The sequence below is a fragment of the Haemaphysalis longicornis genome, unplaced genomic scaffold, assembly GCF_048455015.1.
Source record: "Haemaphysalis longicornis isolate Haplotype H1 unplaced genomic scaffold, Haemaphysalis longicornis Haplotype H1 scaffold_1, whole genome shotgun sequence".
NCBI lineage: Eukaryota > Metazoa > Arthropoda > Arachnida > Ixodida > Ixodidae > Haemaphysalis > Haemaphysalis longicornis.
This window is the reverse complement of record NW_027526203.1, coordinates 104850343-104865869: the sequence shown is the minus strand read 5'-3', so window position 1 is coordinate 104865869 and position 15527 is coordinate 104850343. Positions and strand designations below refer to the sequence as shown.

At 47.6% G+C, this 15527-nt stretch overlaps 1 protein-coding gene across 1 annotated transcript in view; it reads left to right on the top strand.

The window, feature by feature from the left end:
• Positions 1–15527, top strand: part of LOC144178585 (cytochrome P450 4V2-like) — a 60289-nt gene that overhangs the window by 12906 nt on the left and 31856 nt on the right. The window contains exons 3-6 of the mRNA XM_077706544.1: positions 1870–1958; positions 4725–4924; positions 7817–7886; positions 8901–9027. Of these exons, the coding sequence (XP_077562670.1) occupies positions 1870–1958; positions 4725–4924; positions 7817–7886; positions 8901–9027 (486 nt within the window). The remainder of the gene's footprint in view (positions 1–1869; positions 1959–4724; positions 4925–7816; positions 7887–8900; positions 9028–15527) is intronic.

Here is a 15527-nt window from a genome sequence, read left to right as displayed (position 1 = left end):
CCCTACCTCCACCCCCCAACCAGTGCACGCAAAAACCGGCAACCAGTTATGGGCGCGTGTTTAGGCGGAAAATACACGGGGCAAAATGTCGCGTTGAAAGGCGTTCATTCTGAAGCAGAATTATGTGCTCACGTCGGCGTTCAAAGCGGGCAAGTTGCTCGGGTAACACGTGACAAGGGCGCTACCACCGTTATCAGCTGACTGCGCAGCTTGTGAAACAGGTATCGGTGGCGGCGAGGGGAGTACCAGTTGTGGAAGCGGTGTCGGTGGTGGCGAGAAGCTGCAGCGACGCCGAGTAAATCGGCTTCGCCGGAATTAAAACTGGGGGCTGGGAGGGGTTAGTAATATAGTGCTTCGCAGTAAAAGTGCTAGTTCGCACCCCAGATCTACCGCCGTTGAAATGTCAAAACAAGCAGAGTGAAACACGCCTGCAGTCTCGAATTTTCGTCTACGCCGACACAGGTATCCTACCTGAATGTTCGCGTTAAACTTCGGCGGTAATGATCCGCACGTGAAACTGTTTTACAAAACAGCTCTTCCCAAAAAAGAAAAACATCAGTGCCCTTTCACTTTGTGAAGAAGGATGACCAGCGAAGCTGTACGCAGTCCGAGGAGTGATGAAGCGATGGGCTGACACGCGTAACCGCAGCGGCGCTCATGCCCGACGCTTCCTTTATCACGACTTCGTCGCGTTAAGCACCACTGTTGCCACCGCTGCGTGCATCGGAGCTGCCCGCCTTTTTCTAAAGGGTTTATGCCGCATTTCTTGCAGTTTTTTTGTTGACTGAGCTTTTAGATACGGTTGTAAGGTGAGCAAGGAAAATCCGGCATTTTCTGTCTAATTATTATAATGGGGCAAACAAATATTGGGCTGAAGCCGACTGTAGGTGGCTTTACGCGACACTGTTTACAAAATATCGCAAGGAGATAATCGGGCACCTAGTGCTTATGTCCTGTTCCTGGAAAAACGGTTACTTGCAGACACCTGCAGTAATTATACAACGCAAGTCATGCACATATATACTGAACCAATATAATTGTGCTTAAGTTGGAGAAATTCCGCACTTTATATGTTTTGAAGAAATCTGCCTAAAAATGTTTCCCCTCCCTTAAGTTACATTTTCAAGCGGGCTGTGAAATTTAGGTAATGCAGTAGCGCTACGGTTTCTAACCCCAAATTTACGATTACGATCACGGAAATTTATGTGCGACTATGTGGTTCTACTGCTAAATGTGGTGCATTAATTTTGTGAAATTGCTATACCAGTTTCATGCTTTATTGCTATTGATTTAAAGTGCTACTAAAATTACCCGATCGCACAAAGGATGCCCCCCGTTAAGAAGTGCCGCTGTCTTATAATATTTATGAAAGTGTTAGCACTGAACACATCTATCTTACTCAAAGATGACTGCACGTCAATAAAACCTTTTATTGTGTGATTCAGAAACACATTTTTCTGGAACAGTCAAGGAGCCAACCAAAAGATATGTGCATACAGTGATATTAGGACTACACGAGGACCAACGATGCATTAAGAAGGATTTAGGGGGTGACACCGGGCAGACACTGCACGCGCCCCGGAGCGTAGTCGTCAATGGTTCTTTTGCCCAATGACCGATGACGCAACCGTATACGAACTGTGCCCCCAAAGAGAAAGCTCGTCGAATGCACGTTCCTCTCTCTTGACAAACCTTGAAATTAAACTATCAATCACCACAAGGGCAGACACGGGAGAGGATGGCTTTAATCGGACAGACAGCGAGTGTAATTTTTGGTATTAGTACCATCGTGCGAGAGCAACATAGTGCCAACAAATTCTTCTGATACGCAATTATGGTATGGGCTAAATTTTTAATCATTCCTTTTAGGTTTTGCTAACTTCAAGGAAAAACTTGAAGAGACCATTTGTGTACTATTTTTTGGATTCCTGGTTCGGTAAAGAAAATATCCTTTCAAGGTAAGTGCAGCTTGATTTATATTGGACCTGTGTTTGTTAGCCTTACATAGATTTTATAAGGGAGCTGCATTATACTGCCCTCGCGCAGGATTTTCAGGTCCGTGACTCATAACTCCCAGCGTATGGTGCACACGAAACCAGTAAAGTGAAAAGCTTCGTCGTGAGTCGGGCGACGGTTAAACATGCGTCGTAATAATATTTAGGCTGTAATACGATATTTTCACCGTCTGCTTGTTTTTGTATTGTTCTTCTTCTTCTCCTTTCTCTTCCTCTTCCCATTTTGCTTTCCTTTTTAGTTCTTCCTTTTCACCATCATCATCATCAGCCCATTCAAGTCTTCGGCAGGACGAAGGCCTCTCCATAGATCTGCAACAACGGCTGTCCTGAGCCGCCAGAGTGTATTGCATGCCTCCGATTGTCCTAATTGTGTCTTTCTATCGAGTTTAAGCTCTTCTCTTCGTTTGGTCACGATTAGTGTTAGCCACTCTGGTCACCACTATGATTAGCCACCTGGTTACCCTGGTGGTCCATCGGATGTCACTTAGTCGCATTAAATTCTCAGCCCAAGTCCAGTTCTTTTTTCCTAATACGAACTATGAGGTCTTCCCCTCGAGTTTGTTCCCTGATCAAAGACGCTTGCTTCCTTCACCTGAGCGTTTCTCCTACCATGACTCGTTGAGGTAGCGTAAATTTTCCTTGCCAACGTCTTCTAAGCCGCCAAGTCTCCGCCCCATATGTCATCACTGGCAATGCGCTTTGGTTGTAGGTCATTCTTTTCAGCATGATATTCATTACTTAATAGTGTTTGCCGAGCGCACACCATCTCATATGCATTCTACGCCGGATTTCCTTTTGTGAGTGGGATCAACATTAATGGCCTGTCCAAGGTAGTTGCATTGGTCTGCTTGTTCTAAAACTCGCCACCTACAGTGAAGTATGTGCTTCCTATGCATATGTATATTTGGCATTGCTTTGAATTGATTCATCTGATCACAGGACAATAACTATTTCAAACCCTGTGACCAAGATTTCTGAGTGCACCTCCTGGAGTAACTTTGGAAGGTGTAAACCAGGCTCACAGAACAAGACAATGCCGTCCGTAAACCACAAGTGCCTCAAATGTTCCTCACTTATGCGCACTCCTGTCTTCTCCTAGTGAAGTTTTCTGAGCAAACCATGCCGTGAATAGTTTTAGGGAAACGGTCTCTATTTACCTTGCTCCCATTCTGACTAAACTTTCGCACTCTTGTCGACGATCATCCCGCCTATGGACCCTTACGTACGTGTTTTAACGGTCTTATGCAAGTATCTTGTATTCCATTGTCTTTCATTTATTTACACCATAGCTGCGGTGCCTGCCGATTCAAACGATTTTTCGTAGTGTATAAATACCATGTAGAGGGGTTTATAATATTACGAGAAATTTCATATTAGCTGATTGATGACATGGGCGTGATCAATTGTTGAGCACCCACTTCTAAATTCAGCCTGTTCTCTTGGTTTTTAGAAGTCTCGGCTGTCGCTTATGCGGGAAACTATTAACTTGGTACATGGCATATATGCAACCGATAAAAGGCTGATCGGTGTCTAATTGTTAATCTCTTTGAAATCTACCGTTTTGTGAGTCAAAATTAGGTTGAATTTTTAGGTGAAGAGGCGGCCTCTCCGGACCAAAAGATTCTTAGCACCCTCCACTGTATCGGCCTGATTCGCTCACTCACCCACTAACCAATATTATCAGTTGTAGTCTAAAAGCAGCATCCCGAAGTGTAAGTATGGGGTGCGCTTTGAGGTTGTCTCTCACGCAAAGTGCCCACGTACCGTACTTACCCGACTCTAACGCGCCCCCAATTCTAACGCGCACCCGATTTTCCTGACAAAAAACCGAAAAAACTTGCACCGCTGATTGTAACGCGCACTTAACTTTGTGACCCAGACAAACGAATGCGAGAGAAATTGGCGATTTATTTCCCGAAGTAATCTCACTCATCTCACTCTTCGTCGCTTTCCGCTGACCACAACATCTCGTCCTCGGTGCCGTCAAGAGCGTTCGCGATGCCACACTTCTGAACGAACGTTCAACTATGGTCGATGGGATCGTGGCCCACGCCTCGCACGCCTATCCCGCGAGCTTCTCCAGAGGCGCACGCTTTAGCCGACGGGTCATTTTGAACGCGTGAGAGCCGCTGCTGCCATTGCTGTTATCAAGCGCGCAAGTGGAACGATTTGACGATTTGTGTGAACGCCGATAGAAAAGCCTAGACTCCTATGCCTCCTGCGTTCGAAAAATTGTTACTAAAGGCTTTGGCCCCATCTTGAGATGGCGATGGCGATGGGTGGGACGAAATTTCCGCTGTTTCGGCAGTTTCGGTTTGGTATCCGATTCTAACGCGCATGCGATTTTTCGGCCTATTTTTCCGGAAAAAAGGTGCGCGTTGGAATCGGGTAATTACGGTACGCAAATTGTTTTCAACAAAGGTATACAGAACCACTTATTTGAATATCGCCCATATAATTTTCACTCGATGGAACACAAAAGTATGACAACCTAAAAAATTATCTGCAAAATCAGAAAGCTCCGTGTAATGTATCATCCTAAAGGTAATAATAGAAAAGGAAGCGTCAATAAAATGCCGCTGTCCGAATTAAAAGTGGCATTAAAAAGAGGCGGGAAAAAAAGGAGAGCAAAAGCCATGGATACGCAGTATATTTTCTCGCGTATATGGTAAAAACTATTGCCTACCTTGTCCACATATCTCTTTACAGTGAAGGGGACGCATGGAGAAAGAAGGCGAGGCTTTTCAAGGCAGGGTTTACAACCGAGCACCGGGAATTGTGCATGGATATCTTCAACAGAAACAGCAAGATTTTTCTAGAGAGGGTTGAAGCCATTGCCAGCGAGTCACTGCAAACAGAAAAAGATTGCTACGAAATGGCGCATTCGTGCGTCATGGACAACGTTTCACGTAAGTATTTCAATTTATTGATGTCCAAAAACGTCGGAATAATTCTGACCATTTTGTCCGTCGTCGGCGTTTGCAGGGCAGCAGGCCAGCTACACTGAGTTTCATCAAGACAGTTTGCTTTCCCGAAACGCACAAAAAATCCCGCTATCTCCACGAAGTGAATGATGATGAAAGGGGCGAAGCTAAAATGCTTATCGGTGAAACCGTGAACATTGTTATAGGTCTTCTTGACGGCGCGCACCATCTGAATGAGTGAAGGACGTAAGGCGCGTTCGTAGCCATGCTCGCGTCTCGGTTTGTAGCGCAGTGGGAATTGCGCCACGTACCTCCCGTCGCGGCCAGAGAGCCGTGGGATCGAAACCGGGCGCCGCCGCGTCAAGACCACCACTCCTCGCTCGCAAAGCTTGAGACTTCCCACCGCTCCGTCGACAAGCCCGTCGACGACGTCGATGTTTGTGGTGATTATGTAGGGCTTGGTTGGGACAATGAGAATCTCCATGGGTAAGTTGGCGAATTCGGTGTGTGACATTTCAGCCACCTTGGCCGTCGCCTTCTGCACAGCGTCTTGTGTCGCGTACCCCTGGTGCGTGTCTTGAGCTCGCAGGCGACCCTCTTCTTCTTCCCCTCATCCTTGTTGAGTAGCAACAAACGCGTTGAACGTTTTGACCTCTTCGGCCAATCTTTGGTTGGCCAATCCCTAGGGGGATCCTGCCACAATCATCATCGTGGTGCCGTGTACAGCAGCAACGAGGGACGGGACAGGGCCCAAGCAAGAGGAGCTTCGCCCCTAAAATCTGCTGTTGTTTATTATTAGCCCATCAATAAAACTCCCCGTGGTCCGTCGTCAGACGTAAGCTAAGTGGTGTTTTACAGCAGTTTTACTAACCTAGTCGAGTAGGCTTTCGCTGTCGCCAGCAATTAGACCTTGATTTGACCGCACTGCGCCGTAGCCTTGGCAATACATCACGTGACTCGCCGCGCCAAGCTCTGACGCCAAAGGCTTGGCGCGTGCGCTCTCTGTAGCTGGGTCGGCGCCTGACCACTGACTCGCCGCGCGCTTGGCTGGAAGGAGCACCGCTCTAGCCTAGTCAGTTCTAGCTTGGCCATGGATGAGAGTGAAGCCGGGCCGTCGTCTCTGAGAGTTGCGCGGGAGAGGAATGCATTAAGCCGTCATCGGCAAGCAGTATCTGACCAGCTTGGGTATATTGCTTGGCAAGCTGCTTCCCTTGAGAGGGTCCAGAATGCCAAGCGCGCGAACGTAGCGTCGGAGACGGAGGAAGAGCGAGCCGTTCGGCCCGCAAAACGCCGGAAGCGGGACCACAGCAAAAAACACAGCCTTCAAACCTGGCCTAACGATGAGTGCATACCCAAGTAGAATAATTACTGCCAAATCAAAGATTAACCAAGTGAAACCAAGACCTAACCAGGCTAAATCAAGCTTTCGCTTTGCTACAGGGTTAGCCGAGCTAAGCCGAAGCCCTACTTTTAAAGCTAAACTTTCTCAGGGGAACCGATGGCGTTCTGTAAAAAAAACTAACGCGTTGTCCCATAGGCCGGTTGTGAGACCGAAAAGCTCTGATAAGATCTCTGTACACGCGGCGCGTATGTAAAGCCGGGCTTCCATTGTTTCAAAACGGTCACTCTAAAATCGCAAAAGAGGAAGGGTTCTAAATAAGAAAATGCACCAATCGATCATGGAGAAGGAGGACAATATTGTACCTTTATCCCATAAACCACGTATCGGTTGTCATTTAGCTTTACCTATAGCGCGCGAAAAAACGTCTCAAGGGTTCGTTCTTCGTTTGCTATTTAGGACTTTGGGGACGTGCGATCGATTGTACGCACTGTCAGCGAAGGTTGGACGCACTTTCAGCTTTCGCGCCTCTGTCAACTTCCCCTGGGAAGGGGTGATTAACTTTCTCGAGCTACATGAGAACGACAGTGGCCACGTTCATATGTAAGCGGCGGGGCGCACTGCCGCCAGCCCCGCGACGCGGTCGTCATCCGGTGCGAAACAATACTGCCGCTACGATGACTGCTGTTGCTGAGAGCTGATGCGCAGATAGTTTTGGCTGTTTTGTTATGAGGGCCTTTCTGCGATTTTACCTCACGGATGCGATCTTGCATGCCCCGGCCCCGCTTTGTCCAGCGAATATTGGCCGGGGACTCTTGGCTGTGGGAAAACAGCCAGAAAAAAATTGCAAACAGACCTCCAGAAAGTATTGCAAAACACCAGTTTAATTTTTGCACAGGCGTTATTATTTTATTAACAGTGCAGGATGCACGGAACGAGGTAATTTCCGCGGGATAAATCCCATATTACACTACACAGGCTAACAGATTCGGTAGGGTAAAAGAGTGGGATAGTGTTTCTTAGGGGCTTTAATGGGGTCGTCAGGATTAGATATACACTCAAACAATAACTAAAAATTACCCGCCGCGGTAGCTCACTGGCTAAGGCGTTCTGCCGCTGAGCCCAACTACGCGGGTTCGATTCCCGGACGCGGCGGCTTCTTTTTTGATGAGGCGAAAAGGGAAAACGCCCGTGTGTTCAATATTTTGGCGCGTGTTAAATGCCCCAGCTTGTCGAAATTAATCCGGAGCCCCCCACTACGTGTGTAGCGTCGGCGAGGTAAACCTTACAATCAATCATTCAATCAAAACAACTAAAATAATTATTTCTGGTAAATAAGGAATGCACAGTTCCGATAATCAAGACATTATTACACCACGCACAACAAAATGACGCAAGAGATAAGCATTATCTGCCCACTTAAAACCATGATATGGGACCATATTTTTTGAAAAGGCCGGACTAAATAATTAGTAAAACAACCTATTTAGGAAAAAGAAAAGCTTTTTATCGTCTAAGAAATGCCCGTTTTATTGCAGAAGCAATTTTGGGCGAAAACCTGGAGCTTCAAAGAGGGAAGAACCAGCACTACCGGGTGGGGTTTAACAGGTAAGATATTTTTGAAACACTTGAAGCAAAGGGAAAGCGTTCATAAAACGCATGTTTGTTAAATCATTTGTGTAGAGTAACTGCGCATAGGAGTGGTCTTGAAGCACCTGTGCTGCCTGTGCCCTCAAAAAATTGTACCTCATTTAACGCAACCCGTGTTTGTGCCAGTGCCTTACTGCAGGATCTGTACAATCGCGAAACCCTTTCGTCGCAGGGCGCGGTTGGAGTGCAGTCGCAGGTAAAAACACTCTCGAAGATTCTGTTACCTGTCTCCCGGTAAAAAAGTTCCTTCACTCTTGGGTCTTTCCGCTCGTCGCTCGCAAAGGAAGAAGCCCACTGCTGGCCCACTATGGTTTTTCATTACGATATGTAAAACCTCACTGGCTTCAAAAACTTCGGCCCCTGCTTCAAATAAGACGATTGTGCCTTTTTGAATCATCCATGTGGATCATTTTACGACATGGCAACACACTTGTGGGTTGGCTGATGAAAACTTGTTGCACACTTTACAGCTGTTCGTCAGCACAGTTGTAAATGCGTGCAAAACATCACCCTTTGTTTCAATGCGCAGTGAAAGGCTTGTCTAAAAGTTTTTTGAGAGGTAGAACCCATCAAATATGACTCAGTGGCATACTTTTGGTCTCTGCAGAAATAGATTTCAACGATTTTCATGAAGTTATCTAGGTAAGGAAGTACTAAACATTTTAATGGGTTTCTTGCAGGGGCACACGATGTCGTAAATGAACAGCACGTAGCTCGAACCAAATGCAAAACATACAAATACACGGTATTCAAATTACGTTGGTCATTGCACTTGTTGGCAGCTTTCGAGTTTCGCAGCGTTTTTGTATAAGACAGCAATCAACTAAATTCAGAGGTTCCTTCTGCTTCCCTTAATAATATTATTTACGGCGCTCGAAGCTCAAATATCATACTTACTCTGAGTATGCAAGAATAGCATTAATAAAGAAATCAATATTTGTGAGCACTAATTTATTGAACTTTTTTTTGCAGCATGACTTGGTTGTTGCTGGCACGAATAATCCGACCATGGGCATGGTTCCTGCCTGTTTATTACATGACGTCGGATGGAAAGACCTGGAGGAATACCGCCCAGAAGCTCAATGAAGTGCATATGGCCGTAAGTTCAAAAACATGGGAGTGCACGTGCCCAGCGTTATTTAGTTTGCATTACGGCAAACCTCTATGCCTCTACACCCCAACGGTTTCCTCTCCGTAGGCAAAAACGCCAAGGCGTCAAAGCCTAGGCCGCCGAGCGCATGCGTCAGGCTAATCAGGCATACAGCATAGAGCTCAGGATTCGTCTACGGAAAAGCATTGAAACCGCATTATGGATGATAAGGCGCCTGTGAAAAATTGGAACCCGCACATCATGTATTCCTGGTAAAGATTATGTTTGCAGATTATCTTTGAAGGACAGGCAGCAGCTCTTGCCCAAGACGCCGACCGCATGTATCAGGCTAGGCCGGGCCCAGCAATTGCCGCCAGAGAAGCCGAGCGTAGTGCCAGTAGATAAGGTTAGTGTCACTAGGTAAAGTTACAGAGTATCGGCACTCTTTTCTCCTATTGTTCCGTGCCGCCGCCGTGGTCATTGGTCAGTTGGCATCACGTGCCATTTGTTTGCACTGCGACGGTACATGGGTGCGGCCATTTTGTTGTTCATGCGTTTCCTGTCGCTCAACTGTGGCTGTCTCAGATTGTCCTCCCTGCTCTGCGGCTGCGCACGACTGGCGCTGTCCTGAACGCGAATCAGAGATAACGTGCTTCGCAGAATTTCGGCTGCAAAAGTGGGTCCAAAGATGCTATTTTGCTGCGTCTTCGGCTGTGTTGTTAACAAATGACCTCGTCAAAGATAGCGGTGATGCCGCAGAAGCGGCCTCACCGCTACTGAGTTACGCCACTGAGTCAAGCAAGTCAGCAACGGCGGCCATTTGGCGGTTATCAGCCGTTAACTTCGACCGGGTCGTTTGTTAACAACACTACCGAAGATGCAGCAAAATAGCATCTTCGGACCTTCTTTTGTAGGGAAAATGCTGTTACACGCATTATCTTTGATTAGCATTCAGAACGACGTGAGTGACGCACAGCCGCACAACAGGGAGCTGCACAAGCTTACAAGAGTTGACCGACTAAAACGCATATACAACAACATGGCGGCGCCGATGACGCGTCGCAGTGTAAGCAAATGTACTGCGAACTGACCAGTGGTCATGGCGGCGGCAGGAAACAATGGGAGAAAAGAGTGCCGATTATCTGTACCCTTATCTAGTGACACTAGCCCAGCGCTAGCGACGAGCACGCTGAGACGACGGGAAACAAACATTTCATACCCTCCTACATCACCATTTGTAGGGGTTTAGAACAGCTTTGCTGGACATCCACTTTGGCAGAACGGTAGAGCGACCAATATTGTTACATCAATGGGTATTGTCTACCCTGGAAGCTCAGTGTTGCTAGTATTACGGAAAATTATCGAAGAGAATATTTTGTACCATGACGTGATAATGCAGGACACATGGATTCAATAATTTGAAGCGCAACAAAAACACAAGGACGAGACAGGCGCTATCTCGTCTACTGTCTCGTCTACTCTGTCTCGTCTACTCTGGAGCGCCTGTCTCGTCTACTCTGTTCTTCATCCGTGTGTTTGTGTTGCGCTTAAAATTATGGCATCTATTCACCAACTAGTCCAGCAAGAAGTTCTTCTGAAGGATTCAATGCAGGATAGGACAAAGACGAGCAGTAAAACGGAGATATAGAGGGAGTTTTAGGGTAATCCCTACGCTTTAACGACAGATCATTACGTAAAAGCCGAATTATGATATCATTGGGGGATGATTACAAAAGAAAAGGGCCATTACGAACCAATGCTTATCCAATGAAACACTAACGCAAAAAGCAACATCGTAAAAATGAGGTCGCAGGCGCAACAAAAGTGTTCTTTCCATCCAAGGAACCCCATATATGAAAGAAATGCGTTACTTAAAACTTTTAAAGCTGGATAGCCGAGATGAAGGCACTATTACCTTTTTTGTTCTGAGAACGCAAAGAAAACTCGAAAATATCTTCCGCACCGTTGTGCTGGCTGATAGGTAAGTGGTGCTGCAACTCAAGAGGTTGCGGTTTCAATTTTTGGCATCCGAGTGGGCAAAATGTACAGAAATCAGCATTTTTTATGTAAAGCTTATATGGCTCGGGTTTTATGCATTTTTCATGACCATGAAGAAACAATCATGAGGCTTCAAGTGTCTTTGAAGTGCGACGTGGTCTGTAGCGCAAGGTATAAGAAAAAAAAAACGCCGTGGTGTATGTGCTATTATTTATTTATTTATTTATTTATTTATTTATTTATTTATTTATTTATTTATTTATTCATACTGTAAGCCTAATTAAAGGCTCATACAGGAGTGGTACAGTGCAAAAAATATGACACTTTAACAAATCTCTTCAAAGGTGTTAGCATACAAGGGCTAATAAAGGCGATGTATGTTTATATTTGACAGGTCAACACACTTTCATTATTATTGAGAGTTATACAATGTTTCAACTTTAGCAACAAACATGTCCACAGAACGCGCTTCAACAATTTCACTAGGTAATTTATTCCATGTTTCTATGGTTAGTGGAAAATAGGAAAATTTGAATGTGTTACTACGAGGAACAAAAGGCCTGATATTACAGCTATGGCTGGTTCTACGTGAATGATAAAAAGGAGGCCGGATATACGAGTCTTTGTCTATGTTTAGGGCGCCGTGATAAAGAAGATAAAGGAACTTTAAGGATGACACCTGTCTGCGGCATTTTAATGTTGGTAGGCAAGCTTGGTTGCGGAGTGCGGTTATGCTATCGTACCGTGAGTATTTCGAGTAAATGAAGCGGAGGGCCAAATTTTGTATGTGTTCTATCTTATTAATGAGGTATGCCTGGTGAGGGTTCCATACTACGCTGGCGTATTCAAGAACGGGACGTACTAGCGTTGAGTACGCAGCTAGTTTTGCTTTAGGGGGAGCCGCTGATAGTTTTCGTCACGCAGTCACTACCTAAGTCGCACGCCGTTCAAAAATTAATTTTAACGCAAAGCTTACACATACGTCTTGCCCCTTACATGAGCATGGTGAGCAGGTTAGTTATTAATAGGCGCCATTTTAAAGATTACACATGATATAAAGCTCGAGCTTACACGCCTCATCACTTGGGTCCCATGAGTATATTAGTTATGAATGGCAATCATTTTCAATATCACTAGAGTCTCAGGTAGAAAATAACGGTTTCTATACCGACAATATGCGAATGCTGCGCAATGTCAAATACATGATCTTGGTTTGAGGTAAAGGTCGCTCTAGAGTGCGGGCAAATTGGGTGCTGTGCTTTTCAAGCGTGAATCCAATTCGATATGATATGACCAGTCAGAACAGCATTTGGGGAGTGTTGATAAAATTTTCGCCGTGGTGTGTTCGAGAGAGGAGACCGTTGAGAATGCAAGCGGGGAGCTTTATGCGATGTCGGCGAGCGCGAAGGTGGTGAGCTTGCAGGCGAAAGAAGGTGGGCGAGACAGCATCAAGGGGCTTGTCATCCTCTCCCTTAGCCGCGGAGTGCTCGGTGTGGTTGCCATGTCCCTCCACCAGGCAACCCGGTATCCATGCCAGGCGAGTTTTAGTGCCATTCTGAGTGAGGATGTTCGCCATGTCTTGATTCTGGTGGACAGCGAGGTAGTCAGAGAAGGTCTTCTTGAACTCCTCAGTAGCAGTTCTGGAGTTGGTTAGGATAAGAATGCGGGAGGGTTGTAGGCGCGATGATCAAGTGAGCGGAGGATTCCACGCGAATGAGGAAAGAGCACACTCTTGCAGCGGATCGCGCGTTGCTATGATGCCGTTAGTAGCGGCGGGGATGCGATCGTCGCCACCGCGGCGTCGAAGCGGCAGTGAAAGAACGAGAACGCGCCCGTGCCGCCGGCCGTCCCCACCGCTGTCGGCTGGAACCGGCGACCCGGGAAGCAGAATAGGGCCGCGATTGCCGATCGAAAACGACGGCATCCATACGGCTAAGAGACTGCAGCCGGAAACTAAAATTTCATGTGAAGGTAGTAGTTGCGTCCCACCGTCGTGTCGGCAATACAGCTTCGCGGGTCAACCACCTACACAGAGTAGAATGTCCGATGAATTTTAAATGCAGAGCATTTCAGTAACTCACGATGTCACCCGCGTTGACGTCCGTAGTCCGCACCGCACCCCTTCCTACTATATAAAAAAAAATACTATCCGGCGCCCGGTTTCGATCCCTCGACCCTGCGGGCGGAACGCAATGTACATGGTGATCTACCCACTGCGCCACAAAGCCGACACAGAATGGGACGCTACGAACGCGTTCAAATTACTGCTGACGAGAGAGCGCTCGTCAGCAGTTGCCACAAGTGCAACAACATTAACGTAACGCAAACTACTTAACGTCGTGCGCCCCCGGAAATGCTCTGCATTTGATCGTGCCCCTCGCGAGGGGGATGTTTCACTGCGTCTTCTCTCGGTCGCGGGACCCGTGGCGCCATCTGGCGGAGGCGCGGCACAACTCGTAGCACTTTCTTTGAAAAAGCGCCTCGAAAGCGCGGCAAATATGAAATAGGGATGACGCGCTATCGAGGCAATCCGCCGACGCGGCTGCTTTGTGGACAGACTCGGCGGCGAGCGTCCCGGGATTCTGGTGCCGACCGAACCCCATTTAGCGAAACTTCGCTTGCGTTTGTCTTCGCCCTTGCGGGTGAAGACATGTGCTGGGCTTGGCTTTGGCCTTGACATGTGCTGGGCTTGGTGCAATGCCGACTTGCTTAATTCGCAGTCGGCTGTACGAGATTTTTGGAGGAACGGAGGAACGCCACCGTTCCATTAAAGGTCGGTGGAACTGTAACGGTAACAGGTTACGTTTATGAAGGAACGGCAGGAACGGCGTTCCCTGCCGTTACATCGCTAGGATTTGGCTGTTCTTGATGCCAAGGCTGGAGTACAAAAATCCACAAGTCGCTACAGCGTTTCTCTTCCTATAAGCTGGTCAATTTGCCCGCCCTTCAGCCGTAAGTGCTTCCTGGCTGGAGGTGACCGGGAGCTCCTCACCCGAGCTACAGCTCCCGACCACCACTAGGGCTCAAGATTACCTGGCGCGCCTTGCCCTCCTAAGGGACACTCGCTAGGACTATAGCCTCGACAGGAATAAAAGTTTTTTTTTTAATGCAGAACATTTCTTTAACTCACGATGTCACCCGGAGTTGGCGTGCCTCGGCGTCCGCAACAGCCGTTCCAGGTGCGCCCTCTCCCTCACTCCTCCTCGCCTGCTCTCCGCTGCTCCTCGCGTGTTCTCTGCGTGCTCGGATCGCGTTCAGCAACAGGTGGGGCGCGCATGCGTCGTAGTTTGGCGCGGGAGCAACAACAGTTGTGGCGTGATCGTGACGTAGTCGTGACGTGGTCGTGGCGTGGTCGTGCCGTGATAGGGCGGTTCTCGGCGTTCGCTCTCGCTGTCAATTTCTTTCGAACCAGATAAAATCGGGTATGTGCGCCCCCCGAAAATGCTCTGCATTTGACCGCGCCCCTCGCGAGGGGGATGTTTTTTTAAAGAAGACCCTTGACCCTTTAGCATTTCTTAGGGGACTCTGGTTTGCCTTTGCAGACAGTTTGTTTTTTAGTGCGAATGCACTTTATAAGCGACCCCAAGCCATCCACCGCCGGCGGCGGCGTCCGCAGTCCTCCTCTCTATATAAAAAACACAGCATCCGGCGCCAGGTTTCGATCCGAGGACTTTGCGGCCGCAGCGCGACGCTCTACCGACTAAGCCACGGACGCGACGCTGATATCAGTGTTAGTAACGCGCCTTATATCTTTAACGCAGTCCTCCTCTCTATATAAAAAAAAACAGCATCCGGCGCCAGGTTTCGATCCGAGGACTTTGCGGCCGCAGCGCGACGCTCTACCGACTAAGCCACGGACGCGACGCTGATATCAGTGTTAGTAACGCGCCTTATATCTTTAACGCATTCAAACTACGTCGTCAGCGGCGTGCGTTGGCGACTCAGCGGCGTTATAGCGGCTTGATAACTGTGTGGTGTACACGTGATACTACAAACCCGATGGAAGAGATGGAAGAGAAGGCGGCGAGGCGGTGGGCTGCGGGGGCCGAGCGCAAGCGCCGCAAGCGGGCCGACAACCGTGCATTCGCACTTTCACATTCTCCCCCTCGGGGAAATGCGGGGGAATTTTTTTTCTTGGTTTCTCGTATGTGGCTGAGTGTTGTCAAGTGTTTCCTTTTGGTGTGCCATATGTTTGTGTCTCGTTCGGGCCGCGTTATTGTCGTTATGTTTGTCATGCATTTCTCTTTCTGTTTGTCCTGGCTAGCGTGTGTGTGGCACACCCACCCGATTCAAAGGGTACAGCCAAAATATCATCATCATCATCATCATCAGTTATCATCATCAATTACATTCCCTTCATTTCTTTTAGCCAAAGCCTCTCCTAACTTTTTGGAGTTTATTCTGTCGTCGCCACCTTTTGAGTGTCTGTTATCATTGACTTTCTTTGCGCGCAACGATTCGAAGGGAATGGAAGTTTATAAATTTTTTTGAACGCCCTTTGGCATTGATAA